Below are 22,085 nucleotides of genomic sequence, written 5' to 3' on the forward strand. Positions count from 1 at the left end.
CGCGGGTGTTACGTAGCTCACGCGAATGGGAGGAACGCCTAATGATTTTCCAGAGACAAGCCACCCGGCAGATTGTCGTAGGGTGTGTCTAAAGACAGTAACTGCCTATCGCAAAGAACGTTAACGCGCTGTACGATTGCGTTAACTTGTATTACCGACGCACTATATAATAAGAGAACGCTGCTACCAACAGCCCTACAGCCCTACGTCTTCAAGGAAAGCCGCGCCGACAAATCAAGCTCACACAGCCTACATAGGACCAATCTTGCGTTTATTGCAGCGCCACGCAGACAAGACTATATAAGCTGAGGAACTCATGACCGCCCGTGTCCCTTGTTCTTCTGCTTATTTCACGCCTGCGCGTCGCTGCTTATGATTGGTCGTTACGAAGTCGCCAGACCTGGTAGTAATTCCACCGAGCTCACCTCAGTGACGCGCCTTCAGCGGGCATCCTGGTGTCGTGCGGTCGGTTCAGGTCTCCCAGGCGCCGCGGCTTGGGCCGGATTATCTCGAGGCCGTGCTGTCGACACTGATCGGCGTCCCGGAACTCGGGCACCGCGGGCACCGACGCCATGGCCCCCGCGGTTCCAACGGCAATCGTGCGCCGCGCGGCTAGCTCATGGCCGCCACGCTACCGCAGCGCGGCCGCCGCCCAAGGCACAAGTGAGCTCCACCACCGATCGGGATGGGCACCGGCAATCCACCTGCAACGAAACCGATTCAGCGATAAAGCAAGCGTCAAGGTAAGCAAGCGAAGAGCCGTTGTAGCTTTTAAAATATTTGTAGATGAAACAAATTACGGCAGAACTCGGGTCACGACGGCTGCCGACGGTAATGCGCATAGCAATCCAGCAATGTAGCGACAGACCATTTTACCGAAGGCACGTTTATTCAACACATGTAGTGGTAATTCTGAGACTTTTGTTGCTTCGGCTATACTTCGCATAGTGCGATATTGTTCCACTTTGCTACGGCATTCGTTTGTCAAGGTCGCCCGTGAGCATGAAGGCATGACGACGACCGTATGACGCCGACGCAGTGACGATTGAATGACGAAGCAGAAATGATAACGGTGGAACGTTACGACAAAAGCGTATAAAGACGACGGCATGACGACAATGAGATGTCAAATCTTAAATTGTGATGATGCTATAACCACGACAATGTGACAACTGTGACATAAGGAGAATGAGATGGCGACGACTGAGTGACGTCGATGGTGTACGACGACGGTATGACGACAACCAGATAAAGATTGGGAAATGACGACTATGGCATGACTAGGGCGGCACAATCGGGACTGAATGAGGACAGCACGATTAAAATAGAATGAAGAACAAGAAATGACATTGAAGGATAGACGAAGGTGGTGTGACAACGACGGTATGACGACAATGAGATTATTATACTGGAGTGATGACGATGGTCAAATGACAGCGTGATGACGATGGCATGACGACGACGGTATGACGAAACCTGGATGTAGAAGTTGCAATGATGATGATGGAACGACTGCGAATGCATCCGGACAACAACATGAGAACGAATGCATGACGACGACTCTATATGGCAATGATGCAGTGACGACAATAGCATGGTAACGGCATGATAATAATTGGATGACGACGAGTGTATGATGACACTGGCGTGATGACGACGGCATGACGAGGGTCGGGTGACGACGTTGCATTTACGATGATAGTACGACCACGACGGCGCTACGATGACAGTTTGACACTTGAAGCATGGTAGCGACTGACGATGACGCCATGACAACAGATTCACAATCCCGATTGAATGACGACCGTATGATTACAATACAATGACGAAGAAAGCTGAAGTTACGCACACGGCGTGCTGCACACGCACACACGCATGCACACGTGCACGCACGCGCACACACAGCAAAACCGACGCATCCTCAACGCACGTAATTTCCCGCACAAACGATTGTTTACAGAGCGCAGTTTTCATCCTCCTGACGGACAAGGCATGGAGGGAGCCTTTAGAATGTTCTTCTATAGTTCTCGGAATCACTGAAACATCGCACACTAAAAATGTTGTTTTGGCCGTAAACACAACATCGCATTCATGCTTAATTATTTTACGTATTTAGCAGCCACCACAAATATTTGTCTCCGGACTCAAATAGAGCCGGAAGCATTTTCATTATTAAATAACTTCAATCGCAAGAACAAGTATGTCGACGTTTCAACCAACTACAAGCTTGCCTGAAAGAAGCATAACTGGGACCCCGTTTCCGGTTGGCAATGACCAAACTTCTCAGTTTGTTCGTTAGACCTCCTGGACTTCATTAGATTCGCAACTCTTTTTTTATTCATTTAATCATCCTTATTCACCCCCATACCACATACCCCTGTATGCCTTGAGGCATTTACCCTCGCATTAAAGAAAGAAAGTAAATATCGAAGCAGGGACATCGTTTGCTGTCTCTGTAAAGTAATGTATTTGAGGCACGGCCACATGTTGAAACTACCCTCTGCGCCAGCGGAGCCGGTTAGGTTATTTGCACTGTTACGAGGAAGACTTGTACATTTTGCCCCACAGCACACAGCTCCAAACTAAAGTGCACTCTTAGCTTCACGTGCTTTGGGGCAATCAGGAAAACAATCAGAAGGGCTTGCTAATTACATGCGCGCTACGGCAAAAATCTTTATTTTTACCCCTGCAAGCTATAGGCCTGACCTATACGTCCGTCTCCTACGTTTAAGGCGCGGTAACAGCAACAACAACAAGCACATAATTTATGCAGCTGGTACTTTCTTCTCGTTGCCATGGAGCGCTGATCTGTTATTTCCGTTATACTCGAACTTAAATTTTCGAGAAAAAGTCACACTGATGATGCTGCCGCCACCACCTTATTGAGAAATCCTAGTAACGCGATAGCAAGGAAATGAATCCGGTGTCCATGTTACAGGAACATCTCGTAATTAAGTTACTCGTTACTAGGTGCCTTTTCGGTTAGCGTTTCTGTCTTCTAAATGTTACGGAATGGAAACCACACACCGACTAGTTATAGCTGATCGTTTTACCAGTAGAGACGGCTTCCAAATCAACTTCGATCAGGCAGGATTAACAAGCACGCAAACCTACGTACAACGGCACTTCATGGCGCGTAAACCCCAGTCGGTGTGCGGCGAAAGCGGCCGGCAGTCGAACCCACGACCTACGTTAAGTATAAGAGAGCGCCGCACCCGCAATGCCACCCTCTGGCGGATTTACGGTCGGGAGCACATCAACGTTTCGCCCATCAGCGATGCACTCAGAGTGAACGCTGGTCTGACAATGAGCGTTCCGCAAAAATCCATGTGGTTGACTTGGCATTCACCTGCTAGCCATTTGGTCAGCTCAATTCGTACGGCGACTGCGCCCCAGAATGGCGATGGTGCTGGGTTCGATTCCCGAACCAGCACAAGTCCTTGATCATTGCAAAACTTCCTCCTTCACTAACGCGTCTGTTCTTTTTTTATCCTGGTATGAAGCTGCTACGTGAAAGCTGCCAGCTTTCGTGAATGTCTGCGTGCTTGCTGCTCAAGTTCAACGTTTTTTGCGGCTACGGGTGAAATTGTGTGCAAGGACTGACACGTGTGCGAATCACCAGCCTCCTTGCTCTCTTCGGACAAAAACATTCCTTCGCTGAATATGGAAACATTATGAAGCAGTGAGTTCATAGGGATTATTATTTCTTTTTTTGACAGTACAGAGTTATAGATACCCAGAAGTCTAGCACGTGTAGTCACCATAGCACGTGTAGCGTAACAGCGTCCAGAATTTTCTGTGCATTCTCTCTTGCGATTCCGAGAAGGCGCCTCGTCTACGGTTTACAGAGCATTCTAAGAAACAGGTGAAAAGCATGAACATCTTTCAAACTGCCTCTGCAGCCAAAGATGAAGCTGAGAGCCTGCATCTCACCATCTTTGTGCTTGCTGGCCATTGCCACAGCGTAATAGCTCCTTATTTCGGCCCGTAAACGCGGCTTGACGGAAACTGGCACCTACGCAAGAGGGCCCCGCGACTTGCCCTATAGGAGCTGCATACTTCTCTGGAATTCTCGAGGTCGCCCGCCCGGCGGGAAGCGCTCGGCGAGGAGCGAAGCAACCGGACGGGCGCGCAGGGAGGGCCTCCCGTCAATCATGTTGGAGCTTTTAGAGCGTTTATTTTTATACGCGTGGACGTGCTTCGGATTTACTCGGTCTTCCCCGGCACGCGCGCGGTTCTATAATTACATCTTATCACGCACGAACAAACCTCATACGACGTGCAAGCCTATGGAAGGAACACCGCCTCAACAAGGAACTATAGAATTTCGTCCGCACGCTAAAGGAAAAGCCTTTCCACGTCCAGCGGCAACAATGCATGGAAATTCGATCTCTATAGCAAGCCGTTACCAACTCTTGGAAGAGAGATAGCCGGGCTGCGATACTGATTGTTTGCAGAAAGGTGAGGCAGACCGCTCTCCCGCAAGTCTGGTAAGTGATTACCTCCTACTGTAGCTTAGCGTGCAACACTATGTTTAGGACTAACACACGTCGAAAAGGTAGCTACAGAGAGAGAAGTCGGAGACTAGAAACTGTATCTGCAGCCGCCGTCATACGGATTACAGGCCGCGGAATTTGAAAAGAAAAGCTTTCAATGCCGAAGCAGTTTGCAACCGTTTCCAGTGAAGCCATACAACACGATGTTATTCGCATATATTAGAACAAACTACAAAACAAATATCAGGTTCCGTGCCTCAGGCGCGGCAACACTCAGCTTTTTCTCAGATCTCAAGGTCGTTAATTTTTTGACACCGACTGTAGGTGTGTTCGAAGTACTATTAACGTGCATATGTATATGCTTTGGTTCCTGCTTGTTGCCGTTGTTTTTCTTCTTGTCTTTATTTAGTTGTTTAACAAGCCTGTTTTTTACTACCCTATCATTGCAACAATATAGTCGAATCTCGTAGTAAGGAAGCCGCATCAGAGACGAAAATGCCTTAGTTATATCAACATTCGTTATAAGCGCATGTTCGTTACACGCTGATATTGGTGACATGTCTTACATTGACTTCGTTATATATCAGAATTCGCTATATTCACGTTCATCATGCTAAGGCTCGTTATAACGTGTCCTCTTCGTTGATGTCGCTACTTTCCATACATTTCTTTGTGTACAACCCCAAAGGGAAATAGGGTAAAACAGGAAGCATGTTGTTTTTGAGCGCTCCTTCTTCGACTTTAATGAGCTCCCCCGCTCCTACAGAAATAACGGCGCAGTTTCAGAAAGCAGTATATATACTCTGAACAAAAGAGTAAGCAGGCATTGATGACGACGCATGAGGGGCCCCTGCAGACAAGGGATGGGAAGCTTAAGGTAACCGAAAATAGGGCCACTTGGTGTCTGTTTATAGTCAGCAAATTAAAGCCGGGAAAGGTCGTGAGTATAAGAGCAACGCTTCTTCTGTCTGCTTTTCTCACGTCCTGTTCCCTTTCGCGCTCTCTGCCAAGAAAGTTAAGAGGTGTTTCCACTGAGCACTTTGAATGCTGCCGATACGGTTTCATCTTCGAAGATAAAGATAACAATAGTCCTGTTTCTTTTTTTATATGATACGGCGGCTTTCCGCTTGAACATGTTATACGGATACTTAAGCTCAAATGTAAAATCCTACTATTGCGCTCATAAATACAATGATAGAAAACTGTGTCTGCGATGCAGTATGTAGCATCCACTAGAATTTGCAGTGCACGAAGCTACTGCATGCTTGTCCACAAAGAAAACTGACTCGCCTTCAAAGAGATGCCACTTCATTCACTTGCGCGAGCGTATTCTGCTCGGACATGCAACAAAAAATTGTAACGAAATAATCAGAAGATTGGAGACGTGCGTTCAGGATATGTACACGCCTTCTTTTCTGCACGGCAAATCGAAAGTTAGGACGTGCTTGGCGGTGCCGAACCGAGGGAGAACGGAAGCTAAACAAAGTGACATTGTTTTTTTCGAATGCCACTTAATGCAGGTCGTTCCGTTAAATTGGCTTTATTCAAAGACTTCTCATCGAACGTGTCTCAAGGAACATATGACTTGCGTTCGCAAAGCATTTGATATTTAGTGATATTCGGCGTTTTCGCAAAAAAATCTTGAATATTCGCAGGTGCTTGCAAAGGGAAGTGAGCTAGTATTTACCCATTCCCACTATCACTGAAAATAGCTTTCAAGTATCCTTCGCCAAACTGAGTCGAGCCGGCATTATACACAAATACGCCAGCGAGAATGAAAACGCATATAAATTTGTTGGATACCATCTCCGTGTCTCACGCGTACATCGCCGTTCGCGGAAACGTCTCCTGCTGTCCTCTGCCCTATCGCGTTTTCCATCTCAAGACCACTCGCCAAGTTCGCGGCACACTGATGTGGAACTGATGAGTTCTTGCTCGTGGTCTTGTACAGCGTGTAACGCAATATGGCCGTCCGGCGGAATCTTCTAGTGTGCACATTGCCGCTGTTTTTTCTTTTTCTTTCCTTCCAGGACGAACTGGCGAAGAAGAACAAGATGGAAGGGAGGATGGCCGGCCTTGACGATGACCTTGCGAAGCGGTGCAGCCTCCATCACACCACACACTTCTCCCGCGGGCATGGCCCTCCCGGGGTGGAAAGCAGAGTTCGGGCAAGGGAGAGAGAATACCGCAGCTGGCTCCTCCGCCAGGCACAAGTGCTCGGGCGCCGCCAGCTGTTATTTCGTCGAGGCCCCTGTATGACCGGCAAAGCACGTGCATAACAGCGCCCCCCCCCCTTTCTCTCCCCTTACTCCCTGTCCTTGGTTCTTCTACGCTCTCCCTCACTAATAGCCGCGCAACGCTGCTGAAAGTGGATCTAGCGGCGTCTGAATCGCACGAAGAACGCGCAAATTTATTCATGCGCATTTGCGTACGCGGAGAATGTTCCAGGGACGAAAAGGGGGAGGGAGGGCGGGGGCGCGCATCGTACCGAAGATATACGTAGGCATTAGGGTACGTTAAAGAGGATGAACACGTATTGCGAAAAAGAAAGAAAGCAAAGTAACAAAGTTTTTAGTGCTTCCTTAAATGATAAATAATTATTAATTTTGCGTCTGTGTCTCGGCGCGTTTTGTCAAAGAAACAACTGATTCCTCCCGACAGTGCTGCGTGGCCCCGCACGCTCGAAGACGGTGAACAGCCCCTCACCCAAAGCGCTGCTAACATGCATGCGCTCAGGCATGCTGAAGGCGCACTTACTACTCTGAAAGAGCCCTTGTGCGTTAGTTACGACAAAACGTGTTTTGCGACGCGAACGCGTTGCTGCCCGACATATTTCTTCCTAATTTTTATGAGTCGATCGAATCTACTTGAAAATCAGATAATACTGTTCGGTTCCATGAGCCGATACTTCTAGGGCGGGGAGGGGGGAGGAGTTGGTGCACCTGCCCCCCTTGCCGCCCGCCTCCCCCCTTGAGGATGCAGCAGAAGTTCATACGGGTCGCTTGCTCGTCATTTACCAGTGCCTGTACGCTGGTTAGTGTTGTTGCCCGACAGCTTGTGGCTACACGACAGCGGCCAGAAACAGTCACTAAGCAGTTCCTACGCGCGCGAAAAGCTTCGCGAATTCCCTCCTCCGAAAAGCTGGCTGCCACAAGCATACACGTCCTCTGCGTGAATCCCAGCGCAGTAGGCAGAATAAGAATAAGGAGCAGCTATGGCCGCGATCTGGAGGAGGTATACCCTCGCCACTGCCTCGGAGGCCGAGGTCATTAAAGGCGCGGACGCGCGCGCGCACGCGCGCATTCCTCGAGTGCGGCGCACTTCCATCCCCCCACCCCCCTTATGCTGGACGGCCTGGACAGCCGGCTGCCCGTGGCATCGTGAAGAGCTGTCCTCCCCACCCCGCAGCGCCGCCACTACCATTGCCCCCTCGGCATCAACCGGCGACAGACCTCCCTTCCCTTCTCCACTGCATGCCTCCTGGAGACCTCCCTTCTCTCCTTTCTCGTCTCCATGCCGTAGAACTCCCCCGAACGATTCTCGTGTCGTGGCTGCTGTAAGATGCATGCGCAACGGCGGTCGGCAGATGTTGGACTACCCATTCTCGCGCTTGGAAACCGCGTACTCTCTCTGCCTTCAGCTTTTCACGACGATTGCGTCGGTATACGCGTGCACTTTTCTTCGAAATGCAGCATGCCGTACAAACGAAAGAACCAGGCTTCAGGCACCGTTGCAACCAAAGGTGCTGGTCGGGGTTCTTTCTTTATCTTTTTTTTTTTTTTTTCAGCGGATGCCCAACTGCATATCTGCACAGATCGCGGAGAACGAGGCGGAACAGCACTGGACTTGAGTGATTTACGGGCGCGTTTTAACGAGAGGCAGAGGTCGCCTGCTGTGTACGCGCTTTGCATCGCTATTATGAGCGTGTTCACTACGAACACGACGGACAGGCATTTCATTGACAAATTAGTATTCTGTTCGGACGTTGGAGCTGTACAAGGTTTGTCGCTGCGTCAGCTGAAGTTGGCAGGCGCAACAAACGGCAATGGGCTTTCAGAACAAGTACATATAAACGACTAGCTTGCATAATTACCATTAAGTGGTCTTTCGGCAGAAGACGACAGCCAGAGCACTTGTCTTACAATTTGGCGCCGCTTTCTGACGTTAGTTCGCGCGACGTCCCTATCTACGAGGCTACTCCCTCAAATCGGTCCTGTCGGGTGGGCGACGTGTACAAAGCGAAACGCCCCCGCGTGCTGGAGTTTTAACGTGCGCTTACAGAATCTCAGTTCTCGTTCCAATTCAGAATGTGGGCTGGAGTCGAACCGACGACTTCGCGATCAGGGGCCGAATGGACGAAGCTTTTCGTTCGCAAGGGCTCTTTGCCACTGGCCGGCCACCTTCACTATTATGTGCGGCATCAGGATTGTCTGGAATTTGTTCTTACGGGCAAGTTGGGTGCATTGTGTAGGTATTCGTGTATCTGCGTTTGTACATTTTTAATCTCTCGAAATAAACACTACTACTTCTACTACTACTACTTATTCCGCTACTACTTCTACTACTACTATTTATTAAACTACTACTACTACTACTACTACTACTACTACTACTACTACTACTGCTACTACTACTACTACTACTACTACTACTACTACTACTACTACTACTACTGCTGCTGCTGCTACTACTACTACTACTAACAATGCCAGCGGAAAAGCTCTCTGTGAATACGGGATTAATAGACCAAAGCAGTAGTAGCGCAATCAAGAGCAGCCATCCTAGCAAGAAACTGAGCAGAATAACTATATTTCACAAGGAATCAGACCGCGGCCTAACGACAGCAGAGAACTTCTCCCCATGCAATCTCAGTCGCGCGACGCGAGTGCTCTCGGCACTTTCGGTGAAATCGTTCGGGGCTCCCGTAGCAGCTTTGCTGTCGAAACCTAGCAGCACTGTAGCAGGAATGACTAATTGAACGTGCTAAATATGTTATCGCCGTTTGTCTCGCGAAGCTTAATAATCGCCGATACTCCATCCCTTTCTTCGGCAGAAGTTTACACCTGCTCAGAGCCATTCATCTGCTGAATTCCTTCTTTTTTTTTAATCCCTAGAGGATGGCGGCGTGGCCTCGAAGTCCTAGCCACGGCTCGCGCGTTCCTCGTCTCTTCTTCTTTCACCGCTAACCGCGATATCGCGGATCTCGGTGGAAGTTCATACATACTTCAGCGCAAAACATTAGGAACAAATGAAAAGTTGCATATCACCATCTGTTCACTGGGTACTTATTCACGATGCAAAGTCTCCGTCATCGCGGGGAGTAAGAACAGCCGCCTGCCAATAGAACCGGCGGGCATGATGATAAAAGCACCGTGAATTAGGCGTCTGACACCGAGGCCGCGGATAACGCAACGATATTATTCCAATTCTTTTTCCTTCGCCCGCTTCGTCAGTAATCTGAGCGTAACTCCGCCTACGTTAATTATCACCTGGACCGGCCTGTCGTGAGCGGTGGCTGATGGCAAAGGTATATCGACAAGCGAAAGGTATTCCACAGATTATATCCGCTCCACAGTCGCTCAGCGCGCGGACTATTCTCTCGACGACAAAAAAAATAAAAAATAAAGCAACGCGACTTTGCTTCTTGCCTTACGTGCGGCTATACAAAAACGAGCGCGCGCGAATACACAACAACGAACTACAGGGACCGGCAATCGCACACTTATCTCGGCCTCGCGGCAATGTTATTCGCCTCGTGGAAACGCGGAAGCGGAGGTCGCGCGGCAGCGCAGACTATAGGGCCTTTCGCCACTGCAAGGGCGCAACAAGTATACGATCGTGCAGCTTCACGACTCTGCATTCCTATACCAGCCCGCCGTGAGCTCTACGGCTTCGGTAATTGCCGGAGACCCACAATGGAGCACTGAGGCAGTGTAGTAAAGACGCAGAATCGAGCTGCGACAAGCAAGCGCTTCCTCTTTCTCGGCCAACTGGATAACGACTTCATTGAAAGCCCGTACGATCACTATTATACGCTCCACTGGAGTAGTTCGTAAGGATATAGATGCAAGGATGAGTTGATTTAGCATGAGTGCAGGAATTAGGACTCAAACGACGCGGGAGCCCAGACACAGTGCCCACGGCGAGAAAACTAGGTTTTTGTCAAATTTCCCCATTGGACCGCAGAAAACGTGTAACTGCACACAAGAGACATTGGGCGGAATCGTACAGTCCAGTACGCTAATGCGATCTCAGCCCGCAGCGCCGCGGAACGGAAGCAATATGCAGATTTTCCGCAAAGTTTCACACCCATCATTAAAAGCCCAGCATAGAAGTATAGAAGACAAACAGTGCATCCCTTCAAAACGTTGTTAATTATGTTGTAGCTGTCGCTATAATAAACAAACAAACAAACAAAGTTGACGAGTAACCTAATGCGAAGATCATTTTTATATACTTGTGTTTGGCCCCACAAGATGTAGCCGCGCGCTACAATTGCACGGAAGACATTATTGTCACCATAAATGTAAAGCTAAATGTCGTGCGAGGCAGTCTGCCCAACTAGTTGTGGTGTAGTCATACGTGCCAGCAGCGTGCAGAAGTACATATTATTGTATTATGGCATGGAAAATGTGAATACCACTGTCGTGATGAAACTATGCGTAAAAGAAAAGCCCCAGCGTATGCAGCTTCGTTTTTATTTAAAGGATAGCTGGTGCCACCACGGTAGTTGGGCAAATATGTAGTCCAGAGAAGCGCACTTGTGAATTATGAAAACGCCTCCAGACCGCATTTTTCCTCCGCTTTCGCACACCCATCTGAATGAACCTTGCACAATATCCAAGTCGCACCCTATATAAGCTATGCATATACAATTTCCTCTCTGGGCAATGCATAAGTGAAGGGGCCCGATTCGAATATACAACGCAGGTCTATTCCATTAGTCGCCCCCGGGCTGCCCCGGATTGCCCGAGCCACAATCTTCAGCCAATGAGCGTTGGCGTAAGTAGCTTCTCGGACAGTCAAGGCCACTCAGGGACGACAAATCGAAGAGACGAGTGCCACTATATATAGGTGCGAGTGCCGAAAGGTCGCCGGTGGAGAAATGCGAGAAGCTATGCTAATTTCTGGCCGCGCGATAATTCCCGCCATGAAATCCTTAACTTCTTCCTTACTGGCGGCTGGATCCGCCTTTCTTTACTTTTTTTTTTTCTTTCCGAGCCGCGAAGACATCGAGCTTCCTGACCCGCCGCTATAGCGGCACAGCGAGAAAGGAATTCCGGCCGCGCGTGCATGCAAGCCCACCGACCGCGTTGCCCAGCAAGCAAGCAAGAAAGCGCGAGCGGAAACTCGAAGGCCTTCGACTCGCTCGCCAATTTGAAGATGCCCATGAGATAAGGGTGCGCGAGAGCCGCGGCGCGCGAGAAGGAATTCCCCAGACCTTCTCCGAAAGTGTGTCAGGCGGCGCAGCACGAGCCCAGCGCGAGAAGTCGACAAAGCGCCATTGCGAAGGAAATGGTAGTTCCAAATTGAGCTTTGTTCGCAGAATACGTCAAATCTATATAAAGGTACATGTGCGCGCGTACATTTGCGTATGGAGAGGTAAAAGCTTGCGCGGCCACATCGTCGGAACTTTTCTCGCTACTCGAAGTTGCTCGCACGTTCATGCAATCAAGATGGAAGTCCCAGCTTTTGAGATTGAAGCTGTTAGCCTCTAGTTGGTTGGGATTTTTCGGCCTGTGCTCGCCAAAAGTACAGTACCGCCACCGCGGCAGCTGGAAAAGGGCGTTGTGTTTGAATGTGCGCGTAACAAAATTATGTTTTCTCGTATATTCGGATATTCGGATCACGTATATTCGGATCATGTTTGCAGGTTGTGTCTAAGTTGTACTATACGAATTTGATGACGGATCTTATTTTAAGAAATTCAGTTAGTTCAACAAGGCATTTGTACTAGGCGGAAGACCTACAAGAATGATGATGTATGCTGCACTTTCGCACACGTGCGTGCGCACGTGATGACCGTGTGCACGCAATCTATACCTGTTCTTGATGTGTGGGCGCACTGCCCGTTGCATCTGTGCCACAGCGTGTGCTGCGAGCGTAATAAGTATTACGGCAAACGCAGTCGAAAATACGACACCGCCACCTAGCGGCCGCGGCCACTCAGACTAGACCTCAAGCAGCAGTTAGAAAAGGGCTTTATCTTTCAGTTACCGCATAACATAATTGTGTTTCTTTGTATATACTAATCACAATCCGAAGCTATCATGTCTGCAGCTTGTGTGTAAGTCGTACTCTACGCATTTCACTGACACAATTAACTTTTAAACATTCATTTAGTTCACTACGGCACCTGCGCTTGGCAGAGTGCCTAGAAGAATGAGGATGTGTGCTACACTTCAGGGCACACACGTGCGCGCGTGGCGTACGTCGCTTGCGGCGGTGGTGCTTGTCTAACGTCGGCAACAGCTTCCCTGTACAACCACTTTCATAACGTGGAATGGACGCGTTTTTTTTTCTCTTTAAGATGCTTGCTAATAGGAAAAATTGCCAACCCGCCACGATGACACAGTGGTAATGCGGTGTTAGGCTGCTGAACATGAAGTCGTCAGCTCCATTCCAGGCCGCGGAGGTGGCATGCATAAACACTCCTGTATCACGCGTTGGGTGAACGCGAAAGAGACGCAATAATCCGGAGTCCAACACTATGGTGTTCCTATGGCTCACCGTGCCGCTTCGGGAGGTAAAACTTGATAATGGCTTGCCGAGGATTGTCCGCCTAGACCTCATTCTTAACACAAACGGTAAGCCACTTCCATTTGACCTGTAGCATGTCGAAAACTGCGAGATAAAGCTTTCAACACGTGCCGACACAGTCGTGTGCGGATGTAGAAAGAAGGCTTGGAGCCTGCAGTGCACCTTTTGCAAGACGGTCATCACATGCACCGGACTCAATGACGCATGGCTGACCGGCATGGGCGGGTTGTCTCCGCCAATCGCGACCGTCAGCGTGACTCCGGCGATGTTGTTGATGTCGACCGGCGCGTTTCTGCGCTGTAACCTACTACCAGCTAAAGGTACAAAAAAGAAGCATGCGAACGGGGCAGTCAATCTGCTTCACAAGCCGTGCGCGGGCTACTTCAACCAACGAACCCGATGCGCGGCAAGCTATTCATTAGCGATTATCCTTGAATCGGCGGCAGATACTAAGAGCAGCCGGAATGGTAACCATCTGTGGTATTGACGAATACTTTGTTTCCCTTCACGGTGACTTCAGTGATAAACGTTGATACGGGCCTCAGATGTTGCCATTGCATGTGCGTCACCATGCGTGCGGGGCGTTGCACGCGGCAGGGCAATTTCGCCTGCGGGAAACGCTCAGTACGGGTCAGGTGTTTTCGACCCACTTTCACTCTAAACAGCTTTCATTGAGCTGCAAACTCCGCTTCCAATACCTCCGCGCAACTGGGAGAAAACTTATTTCATGCATAAAAAAAAAAATAAAGGAAGAACGGGGAGAGAGGTGCAACAGTGATAACCATATTAGGTATTATTGATATTACAAAAAAGAAACATGGAATGCAGTTAGCCTACGTCATTTTCGAAGCCACCGTTATAGTACGGCGACATGGGGTGCCATCTGTCGCACAAGCGGTGTTATAGTCTGGCTGCCAGGCTAACACCGCCAGTAGCAGCACCGCTATCGCCAACATCTCTCTCATGCGGCCGAAACTGAATGTTTCAGGTAACGACTCTCTGCTCTTCATTCATAATAAACGTCTCTCTTTATATGTCTTAATGACGATAAACACTGTTGTGAATGAATGTACCGAGAAAATTGGCGCTGCAAACCGTAAACGGCCCCGATATCCGTTCTTGCAATTGACGGTCGGCAACGTCTGAAGGTAACTACGGCTCCTTCTTTAATATATGACAATGCACAAGCTATGTAATTCAACAAATGCGCCCCTTGCAACTGTTTCTCTCAGAAACGGTGCACTGACATTGACCTTACTGGTAAACAATACACCTTCCTTTGCAGGCGGATAACAAACCGGACGCTCGTCTGACCGACCTCCCTGCATGCCTTCCTCTCATTACATTTTTTCTATCGCCCTCTTCTTGCAGGCAGCGACAATACAGCTAATCAAGTTGGTGGAAACAGCATTGCCCGCCCCCAAAAAAGCAGACTACTCTTCAGCTTAACAGCTGTAGAATGCATAGTGTGACGCCGTTCACTCTCTCTTACAAAATTCCCCTCCATACTGTCGTACATTCTAAGTTTCAGCGCCAATTCGCCGAGCGATCAGTATCTCGCCAGCAGAATGCGGCGGCGGCGCATAGGGCAAGCAATGTACGACAGCTGGTGCACTGTGTCTTGGAGTATGTCCGCAAGCTACGAACACGAACGCTAGGCATAGGATTTCATTGCATGAGAAAAAGCGACAGACAACCTTGACAGATCTCTGACTGTTGTCAGTCGACTTAACTGCTGGGTAATGTGGTAAAGAACTAAAGCGCGTACCACGCAAAGCGCTGCGGACTCCAAAGGCAACCAGAAATGGCGAGCGAGTCACGCCTGCAAGATCTCTAAAGGCGGCAGGTGCTGGGACGTTGTGGGAATGTTCTTTTCGCGACAGAAGCTTTATGAAATCACTGGCGTGACTGTAAATCGAGTTTTCAGGCTGTCTAGGCCTTATTTGACTTTTTAAAAAGTGCGGGCTTGGACTGCAGGCTATGACTTGACTTGAACGCTATGTATTTTGCCTAATTGCTCTGTCGTCGTCGTCGTCACCCATCATGCTCCTCTATTTTCTTTGTACCTCTTCTCCTTCCTCAGCGTAGAGTAGCTGGCTAGAGGAATGTAGCTCAGGCCCACCTCTCTACCTTTTTGTCTAAAAGGTTCTCTCTCTCTCTCTACAACAGCATGTTTGAAAAACAAGACAGAACATTTTACATAGAAAATATTTAAAGGTCTGACAAACCAGCGTGCTAGAACCTGCTATTCAACTGCGAAATAAGAAAAAAAATTACGAAGCAAGAAGGTAGAGAGAGTAACCCTTCGTCACAGGAAAACAGTTGGTGCGAATGGAAGTGAGCAGGAGAGTGACACAAAGTCGAAAAGGCACATTGCGTATGTTAGCATTAAACTCTGTTTATATAAAAAAAAAGTGCGCGCTGTATTGGGGCATCACAGACTAGGTTAGCCTTAATTTCCCCCTATTCCCTCGTTCCCGGTATCCAAATCACATTAGTGGGCACGGGCAGCTGTTTCTGTATTGCATCACAAGTAATCTTTTGGACTTTCCCTCTCTGAAGTTTACCGCATGCTTTGGGCGAATCTGTAAAACTGACATTTCCTCGAGGTGTTTGAGGTCAGTTCAGTTGCTTCAATCATGAAGGCTAACTTAGTCCACTGTGGTTCCGTCTTCTGGGCGGCTCGCGTTCGAGTGATTCTACGGTGTGATCTGTAACGGCGAAGGCTGCCGCGGTGTTGTTGGCGACAGTGTCGTAGTATAGGTATGTGTAGGTGTAGGCTCTTTGAATATTCTTGCTGTATAGCACGGGACACATAGTGTTCTGTGTTCTTTGTTTCCTGGAGGTCCGTGTGTTTTGGCATGGAAGCTACTGCGAGCAGTGATCGCGCATTTTCGCTTAGACTGCTTGCATCGGGCGGTGAGGTATTGGTGGGTTGGAATCCCAGCGTCTGCAGCATTCCTTTGAATGATGTGGCAACCTTCAGTTTGATGTTCTACCTGCGTTCGTGCGCGCTGATAATTCCTTCCATGATGCCATGGTTAACTGCCCTTGTCTACGAGCGCCGTACTTGTGTTGGTCGGCATTTGTATTGCAAGCGTGGGGGCTCAGCGAATGAGGGCGCAACACTTTTGTCGTTGTACCTCTGTGAGGTTACTGTATGACGCGAGATGGCGGTGGCGAGACATGAGTTAAGGCGTCACGTAGCCGCAGCCTATCTGTCTCTTAAAGATCTCAGTAGCGATTGGGAATGCGTCACATATTGTTCAGGACCTGTTCACCCTGTCTTAGCCAGTGTTGAACACTAGAAGCACTCCATCTATCGCGCTGCGTGCGTATAGACCTAGCACTTATGATGATGTCTCTGTGGAGTGTATTGCCCCGTGTTCGAAGTATGACGAGTGAACAATTCCAGAGCGTCATGCGCTCAAGGAGCAGCTCTGACTTCTCAGCGGAGTACTCCAAGCCAATGTTCGTAGCAGCCACTCGAGCTGCATCGAGCGCGCGTTGCAAAGTGTCCTGTATTTTCCCCCGAGAGCCTTTGCTTATGCACATGGTTATGTGGCCGGCGTACATTGCGCAATATATGTCTCACATGGGTAGCAGATCTCTGTGTACGCCATGCTGATATCTCTCATTAGGAGGAGATTATCCGGCTCTGCCCCTTGGTAGTCCGTGCACTTGGGGGTGCCTGGAGACTACACGTATAGGTCTCTCGAGTAATCTTGAAAGCGTCTTCATTGGCCCTCTTGCACTGATCGATCACAATCTTAATGTGTTGTGATATAACAATTTCGATTGTTCTGAGATTATTAGTGTCCTCAGTAGATTCCACGCCTGTCTCACGCTGAGCATGCTGTTCGGCTATTCGCACGTGTGGTATCATTGGTCCCTAGTCAACTGTGCTGAATAGCTCTATGTTTCTGCGTTTATCCGGTTGGTGCGACATCTGAGCTTTCTTTTCCCCGCCGGCGTTTTGATAATTCAAGAAGGCCGTGTCGGGCTTCCCTGGAATGTAGTAGGTGCCTATCCGCGTGAAGTTCTTTGGCGTCATTTTGTACGAGTCAAGTGTATTCCCGCGTCTTTTGATGCAACATATCGGACACTCTTGTAGAGAGGTGTGCTCCCCGACCGCCGACTTATGATGCCTCATTCTGTGCCATTCCATTATCAGTTGCTTTCTAACTATCTTGGCAAAGACGGTCGTGTCGACCGTGTTGCCTATGAGCGTATGGTCGCTCGTGAGCGTGTCATTAGTGGTGTGCTATGAAGCTAACCCCGCCTTTGCCCAAGGTGATGGGGGGTGTTGTATCCCTCTCAACCGAGTTGTAGTGTCTATGTATTGGTGAGTTGGTGTTATTAGCACTGTGAATTGTGCATCATACTTGCATGTGTTCTAGGAGGCGATTTATCCTGGGTGTGCTATTCGTGTACTCCCAAGCCGTACCGTGCGGAGCTTGACACCCACTTTGCAAAAATACCTACGCGGGCGCATTTTGAATGCATCCCTCCCGTAGCCCATTTCTTCTCGCGGAGGGTTGTAACAATTTGTTATGTATATTTCGGTGGTATTGCATTTTTGATGTTTGCAGCAGGAGTCTGATGGCTGTGTACTTTGGCGTCACGTGCGTGATCACTGTAGCGATCTCTTTGTAGAACAGAGGAGCATGCCGGCTCGTGTACTGATACGCTAAGTCGCCCGATAGCTTGCAGCTATGTCCTGGTTTTTTAAGGTTTATAGCACGTGGCGCGGTATCCTGTGAGGCAATGTAGCACGTGAGGAGTCCGCGCATCTATTCGAATACCCCTGGCAGTTGCACTGCCATATTTGTAAGTATTCTACTAAGTACTGACTGCGATTTTACTATAGTTGTGGCTTTTTTCCATGATTTGGGTGATGGATATGATTCCAACTCTTTGCCCTTCGGCGCCAATGCGCTGACGGATTCTGGGTGGCCTGTGTGAGAAGGTAATAATGGCCTGTAGTTTGGCCTATATATATGGGGCATGACGTCACTTCTATTGCCTGGCGGCAGGCACGTACCCAGGATTTTTTTTCTTTGGGGGGGGGGGGGGTGCGTTCACTGTTAGCCATAATTGGTCCCTTGATTTCATACATCTACAATCTTGCATTTAAGTGCGGGGTTTTTCCCAACGCAATGAAAACTGCAAAAGTAGCTCATTTTTTTAAAGGGGGTAACCAAAATGTACCAACAAATTATAGACCGATTTCAGTACTCCCTGTGTTTTCCAAAGGTCTGGAAAAAGTCATTTCTTTAAGAATAAGTAAGTTTTTTGACAAACATAAGGCAGTATCTGAGTCACAATTTGGTTTCAGAACTGGCAAATCTGCAGAAACAGCGTTATTAACAATGAAGGAAATAATTTTGAACAATATTAATAATAACTTGTATACGGTAGGCCTTTTCCTTGATTTTAGTAAGGCTTTTGACTGCTTAAATCATACAATTCTTGTTAACAAACTTAAAATGTACGGAATCCGTGGTAGACCACTCACATTGCTTGAAGAATATCTGCAAAACAGAAACCAGTCGATGTCTTTAGATAATGAACTTTCATCCCTTTTGCCTATCAATTGTGGTGTCCCACAAGGGAGCATATTGGGACCCCTTTTATTCAATACATACATACATGATATTGTAACCATAGATCGTTCCATTGATATTGTGATATACGTGGATGATAGCACACTACTTCTTTCAGGCCCTAACCTTAACGAGTTAATGGTCAAATGTAATGACCTACTAATTAAATTGTCTAGGTGGTCAAGGATGAATAAGTTAAGAATTAATCCTACAAAGTCCAAGGCTATAATATGTCGCGCCAGAAACAAACCGATAATACCGCATAGCATGCTTCACTTTGAAGATCACCAAATAGAAATAGTTCAAGTCCACAAGATACTTGGAGTATATTTTTCCTGTTATTTAAACTGGGATGCCCATACTGACTTTGTCTGCGAAAAACTCTCTTCCATCTGCGGGGTTCTGTCGCGGTGTCGTGAAACTTTACCTTTGAAATGGAAATTACAAGTTTATTACGCACTTTTTCTTCTCACCTTAACTACTGCAATTTAGCATGGGCCACAATGACCAAAACAATCATAAATAAGGTTCTCGTACTGCAAGAGAAAATTGTTCGAATTGTCGCCAATGTTGATAATACAACTACCTCCAAGTATGCCTTTGAAGCACATAACATTGTCCGGGTCAACCATTTGTATCACTTTAAGTTGTTACAAAAAATTTATTTTTCGACGGCATCCATTGCCAATTTTTATTCGACTCTGGCATCTTTTGACATGCGTCACGCTAACATACACACAAGAACTATTAATACATGGAATATACCACGTTTTCGCACTAATTATAAATCACAAATGTTGTCTTACAACTTGCCTCATGTTCTAAACACGTATAAACACACAACAGGATATACCAAAGCTGACCTGCGAGATATATACCATATACCTGCGAGATACGTCTCCTTTACTTGACAAACAAGGAACCACATCAAATGGACTCGCGCAAGAAGAACACTGCCAAGAGCAACTAAACAAGCCAAAGTGTAAAATAAAGATTTGTAGTAACGTTTTTCTTTAATAAGCTTTGGAAGAACTATAGAGAAATATATATTTGGGGAACAATCACAGTTCTTTTGGATCCCTCGTTTGCTGCTCTACCAAGTGCCAAAGTAGACTCGTATTGTTATATCGGAAGTTGCGTAACGATGCATGGCCGCCAGTCCAGTACAACCGCATGGAGTGCAGGACGCTGCGGTTCTAGACGTACTGCGCCCACCGCTGAAGATTAGGAAAACACCCACATAAGCACGGCAGAGAAGTGGCTACGTCAGGCGGCTTGACTGATAACGGTAGAAGCGTCATTCAAAACGCGCGGAATCATTCTCCCCTTCCGGAGGCGGTTTCTCTACTTCCTTTTTAAATAAAAAGATATTGATCCATAAATATTTTCATAAACAACGGTTAATTTTTTTAATTTTCGCTTTTCTTTCCTGTCTGGCTGTTGCCTCGGCTCTCTCCCTTAGTAGATCACTTACATTCTCAACTCCTTCACACTCTTGTTTCCAGTTGCCAATTTTGCACGAAAAGTGCTGTACAATTAGGGAAAAACGAAACGAGGTAATGGGTGACATTCATACTACTTATGCGTTTCACGGTTATTGCAGGCTTTCATGATGAACGCTATTTCTCATGGTTTTATTTTCCACCTTATCTAACCCATATCACGCGTATGTGGTTCCGAGGATCTTCCAGCGTCGCGGCGAGCCGTCACTCGAGGAAATGATGAAGCAAAAGGAAAAGTTCAACGCAACTGGCGTTTTCTCCGGCCGTAACTCGTTCCACGAGCATACAGACCAGCTCACTACGAACATAACCCCTTTCCTGGTCCCTAGCTCAGTCGAAACAAAGAAGGTTCAATTGACGACGCAATAGCGATGCGCGTGACCGTTCCAATAGATGGTGGCAACTGAACGCATCTCGAGTTAATCGCGCGGGCACCGAATCAATGAGAAAATTGGCCTTCACACCCCAGGAGATGCCGATAACTACCGTCATCCAAAAGGAGAGAAGACGGCAGCAAAATGTTAACCGCCGAATAGCTGTCAAGTCTCAAGACTGATTTGGTGGCGCTTTAGGAATGTGTCTGAGGAGTGGTGGGGAGGGAAGGGGGGAGGGGTATGCAGCGTAATTTCGTGAGGGGGGGAGGGGGAGACGGACTCCCCGCGCCTCCCTCCACCTCCTCCTGGGTACGTGCCTGCCTGGCGTATCAGCCTAAGGAGTTGAGCTTCACAGTAAGATTTTGAGGTTGATTCGATTTCGCAATTATTCCGATCTGATCGCAAAAGACTGAAGGATCTTATGGCTGCGACTACAGGCTATCTGATAATAAAAGGCGACTTAAACGCACACCACAAGATATGGGGAAGCACAAGTTGTTATCCAATCACGATCACTAAGCATAGGATACAAGATTTCTCACGTCAAAACATCGACCGGTTCGAATCTTGTTGCCCTCCGAGGCGTCATTGATTACATTGACAACGAACTGGCTAATCGGTGAGCGATAGTCGGCGACTGTGAACAACTATTCTGGACGCTACAGTGTGAACAACTTGTGTCGGAGAAACAAGTTGTTTCTCCGACACAAACTTAGAAACTTACCCTCATGTGATCGCGAAAGGACACAGCGTCGCATTTCTGTGGCTGCCGGGTCACTGCAAATTCTTCGGCAACGAACTCGCCGACAAAGCTGCTAGGAAAGCCCACGAAAGAACGAACCTTGTTTCTTCTGTGCCTTTATCGAGGTCTGACGCAGCCCAACACTTAAGCAAGCTAGCACACCATATGACATTAGAAAAGTGGCACACACCTGAATTCACCCAGCATCGATAGCGTTCTCTAGACCCATCTATGCAACTGCGGCTATTGCCTGGGCTTCCGCGAAGAGAAGAAACAATGCTGTGGCGCTTACGCCTGTACGTTGCATGCACCGATGCATAAACATGTTTGACTGGAATGGCCGATAGCGCCGAGTGCGATGCCTGTGGTGTCGAAGAGCCTATAGAACATCGACTGTGCTTCTGGCCATTTCTTTCACACAAAATACATGACTTCAGCAAAGCTCTAAATCAGCTAGATAGAAAACCATTCACCCTGGACAACATCTTGGGGCCATGGCCCCGCATATCGCATCTACAAAAGGCAGAAGTTAGTGCAGCAGGGCATGAATTCATACGCTTGCGCCGAGTCCTGCATGACCTTTGCGTAGTTCGTGCAGCAGACAC

The 22,085-nt window shown here is 48.1% G+C and overlaps 1 protein-coding gene across 1 annotated transcript in view; it reads right to left on the bottom strand.

Annotated features, from left to right (window-relative positions):
- The window catches only part of LOC142579577 (ankyrin repeat and BTB/POZ domain-containing protein 2), a 139,458-nt gene that overhangs the window by 63,777 nt on the left and 53,596 nt on the right, over positions 1-22,085 (bottom strand). Inside the window, exon 2 of the mRNA XM_075689942.1 lies at positions 426-704. Within this exon, the coding sequence (XP_075546057.1) occupies positions 426-574 (149 nt within the window). The 5' untranslated portion in view covers positions 575-704. The remainder of the gene's footprint in view (positions 1-425; positions 705-22,085) is intronic.

Source organism: Dermacentor variabilis, chromosome 4 (assembly GCF_050947875.1).
Source record: "Dermacentor variabilis isolate Ectoservices chromosome 4, ASM5094787v1, whole genome shotgun sequence".
Lineage (NCBI taxonomy): Eukaryota > Metazoa > Arthropoda > Arachnida > Ixodida > Ixodidae > Dermacentor > Dermacentor variabilis.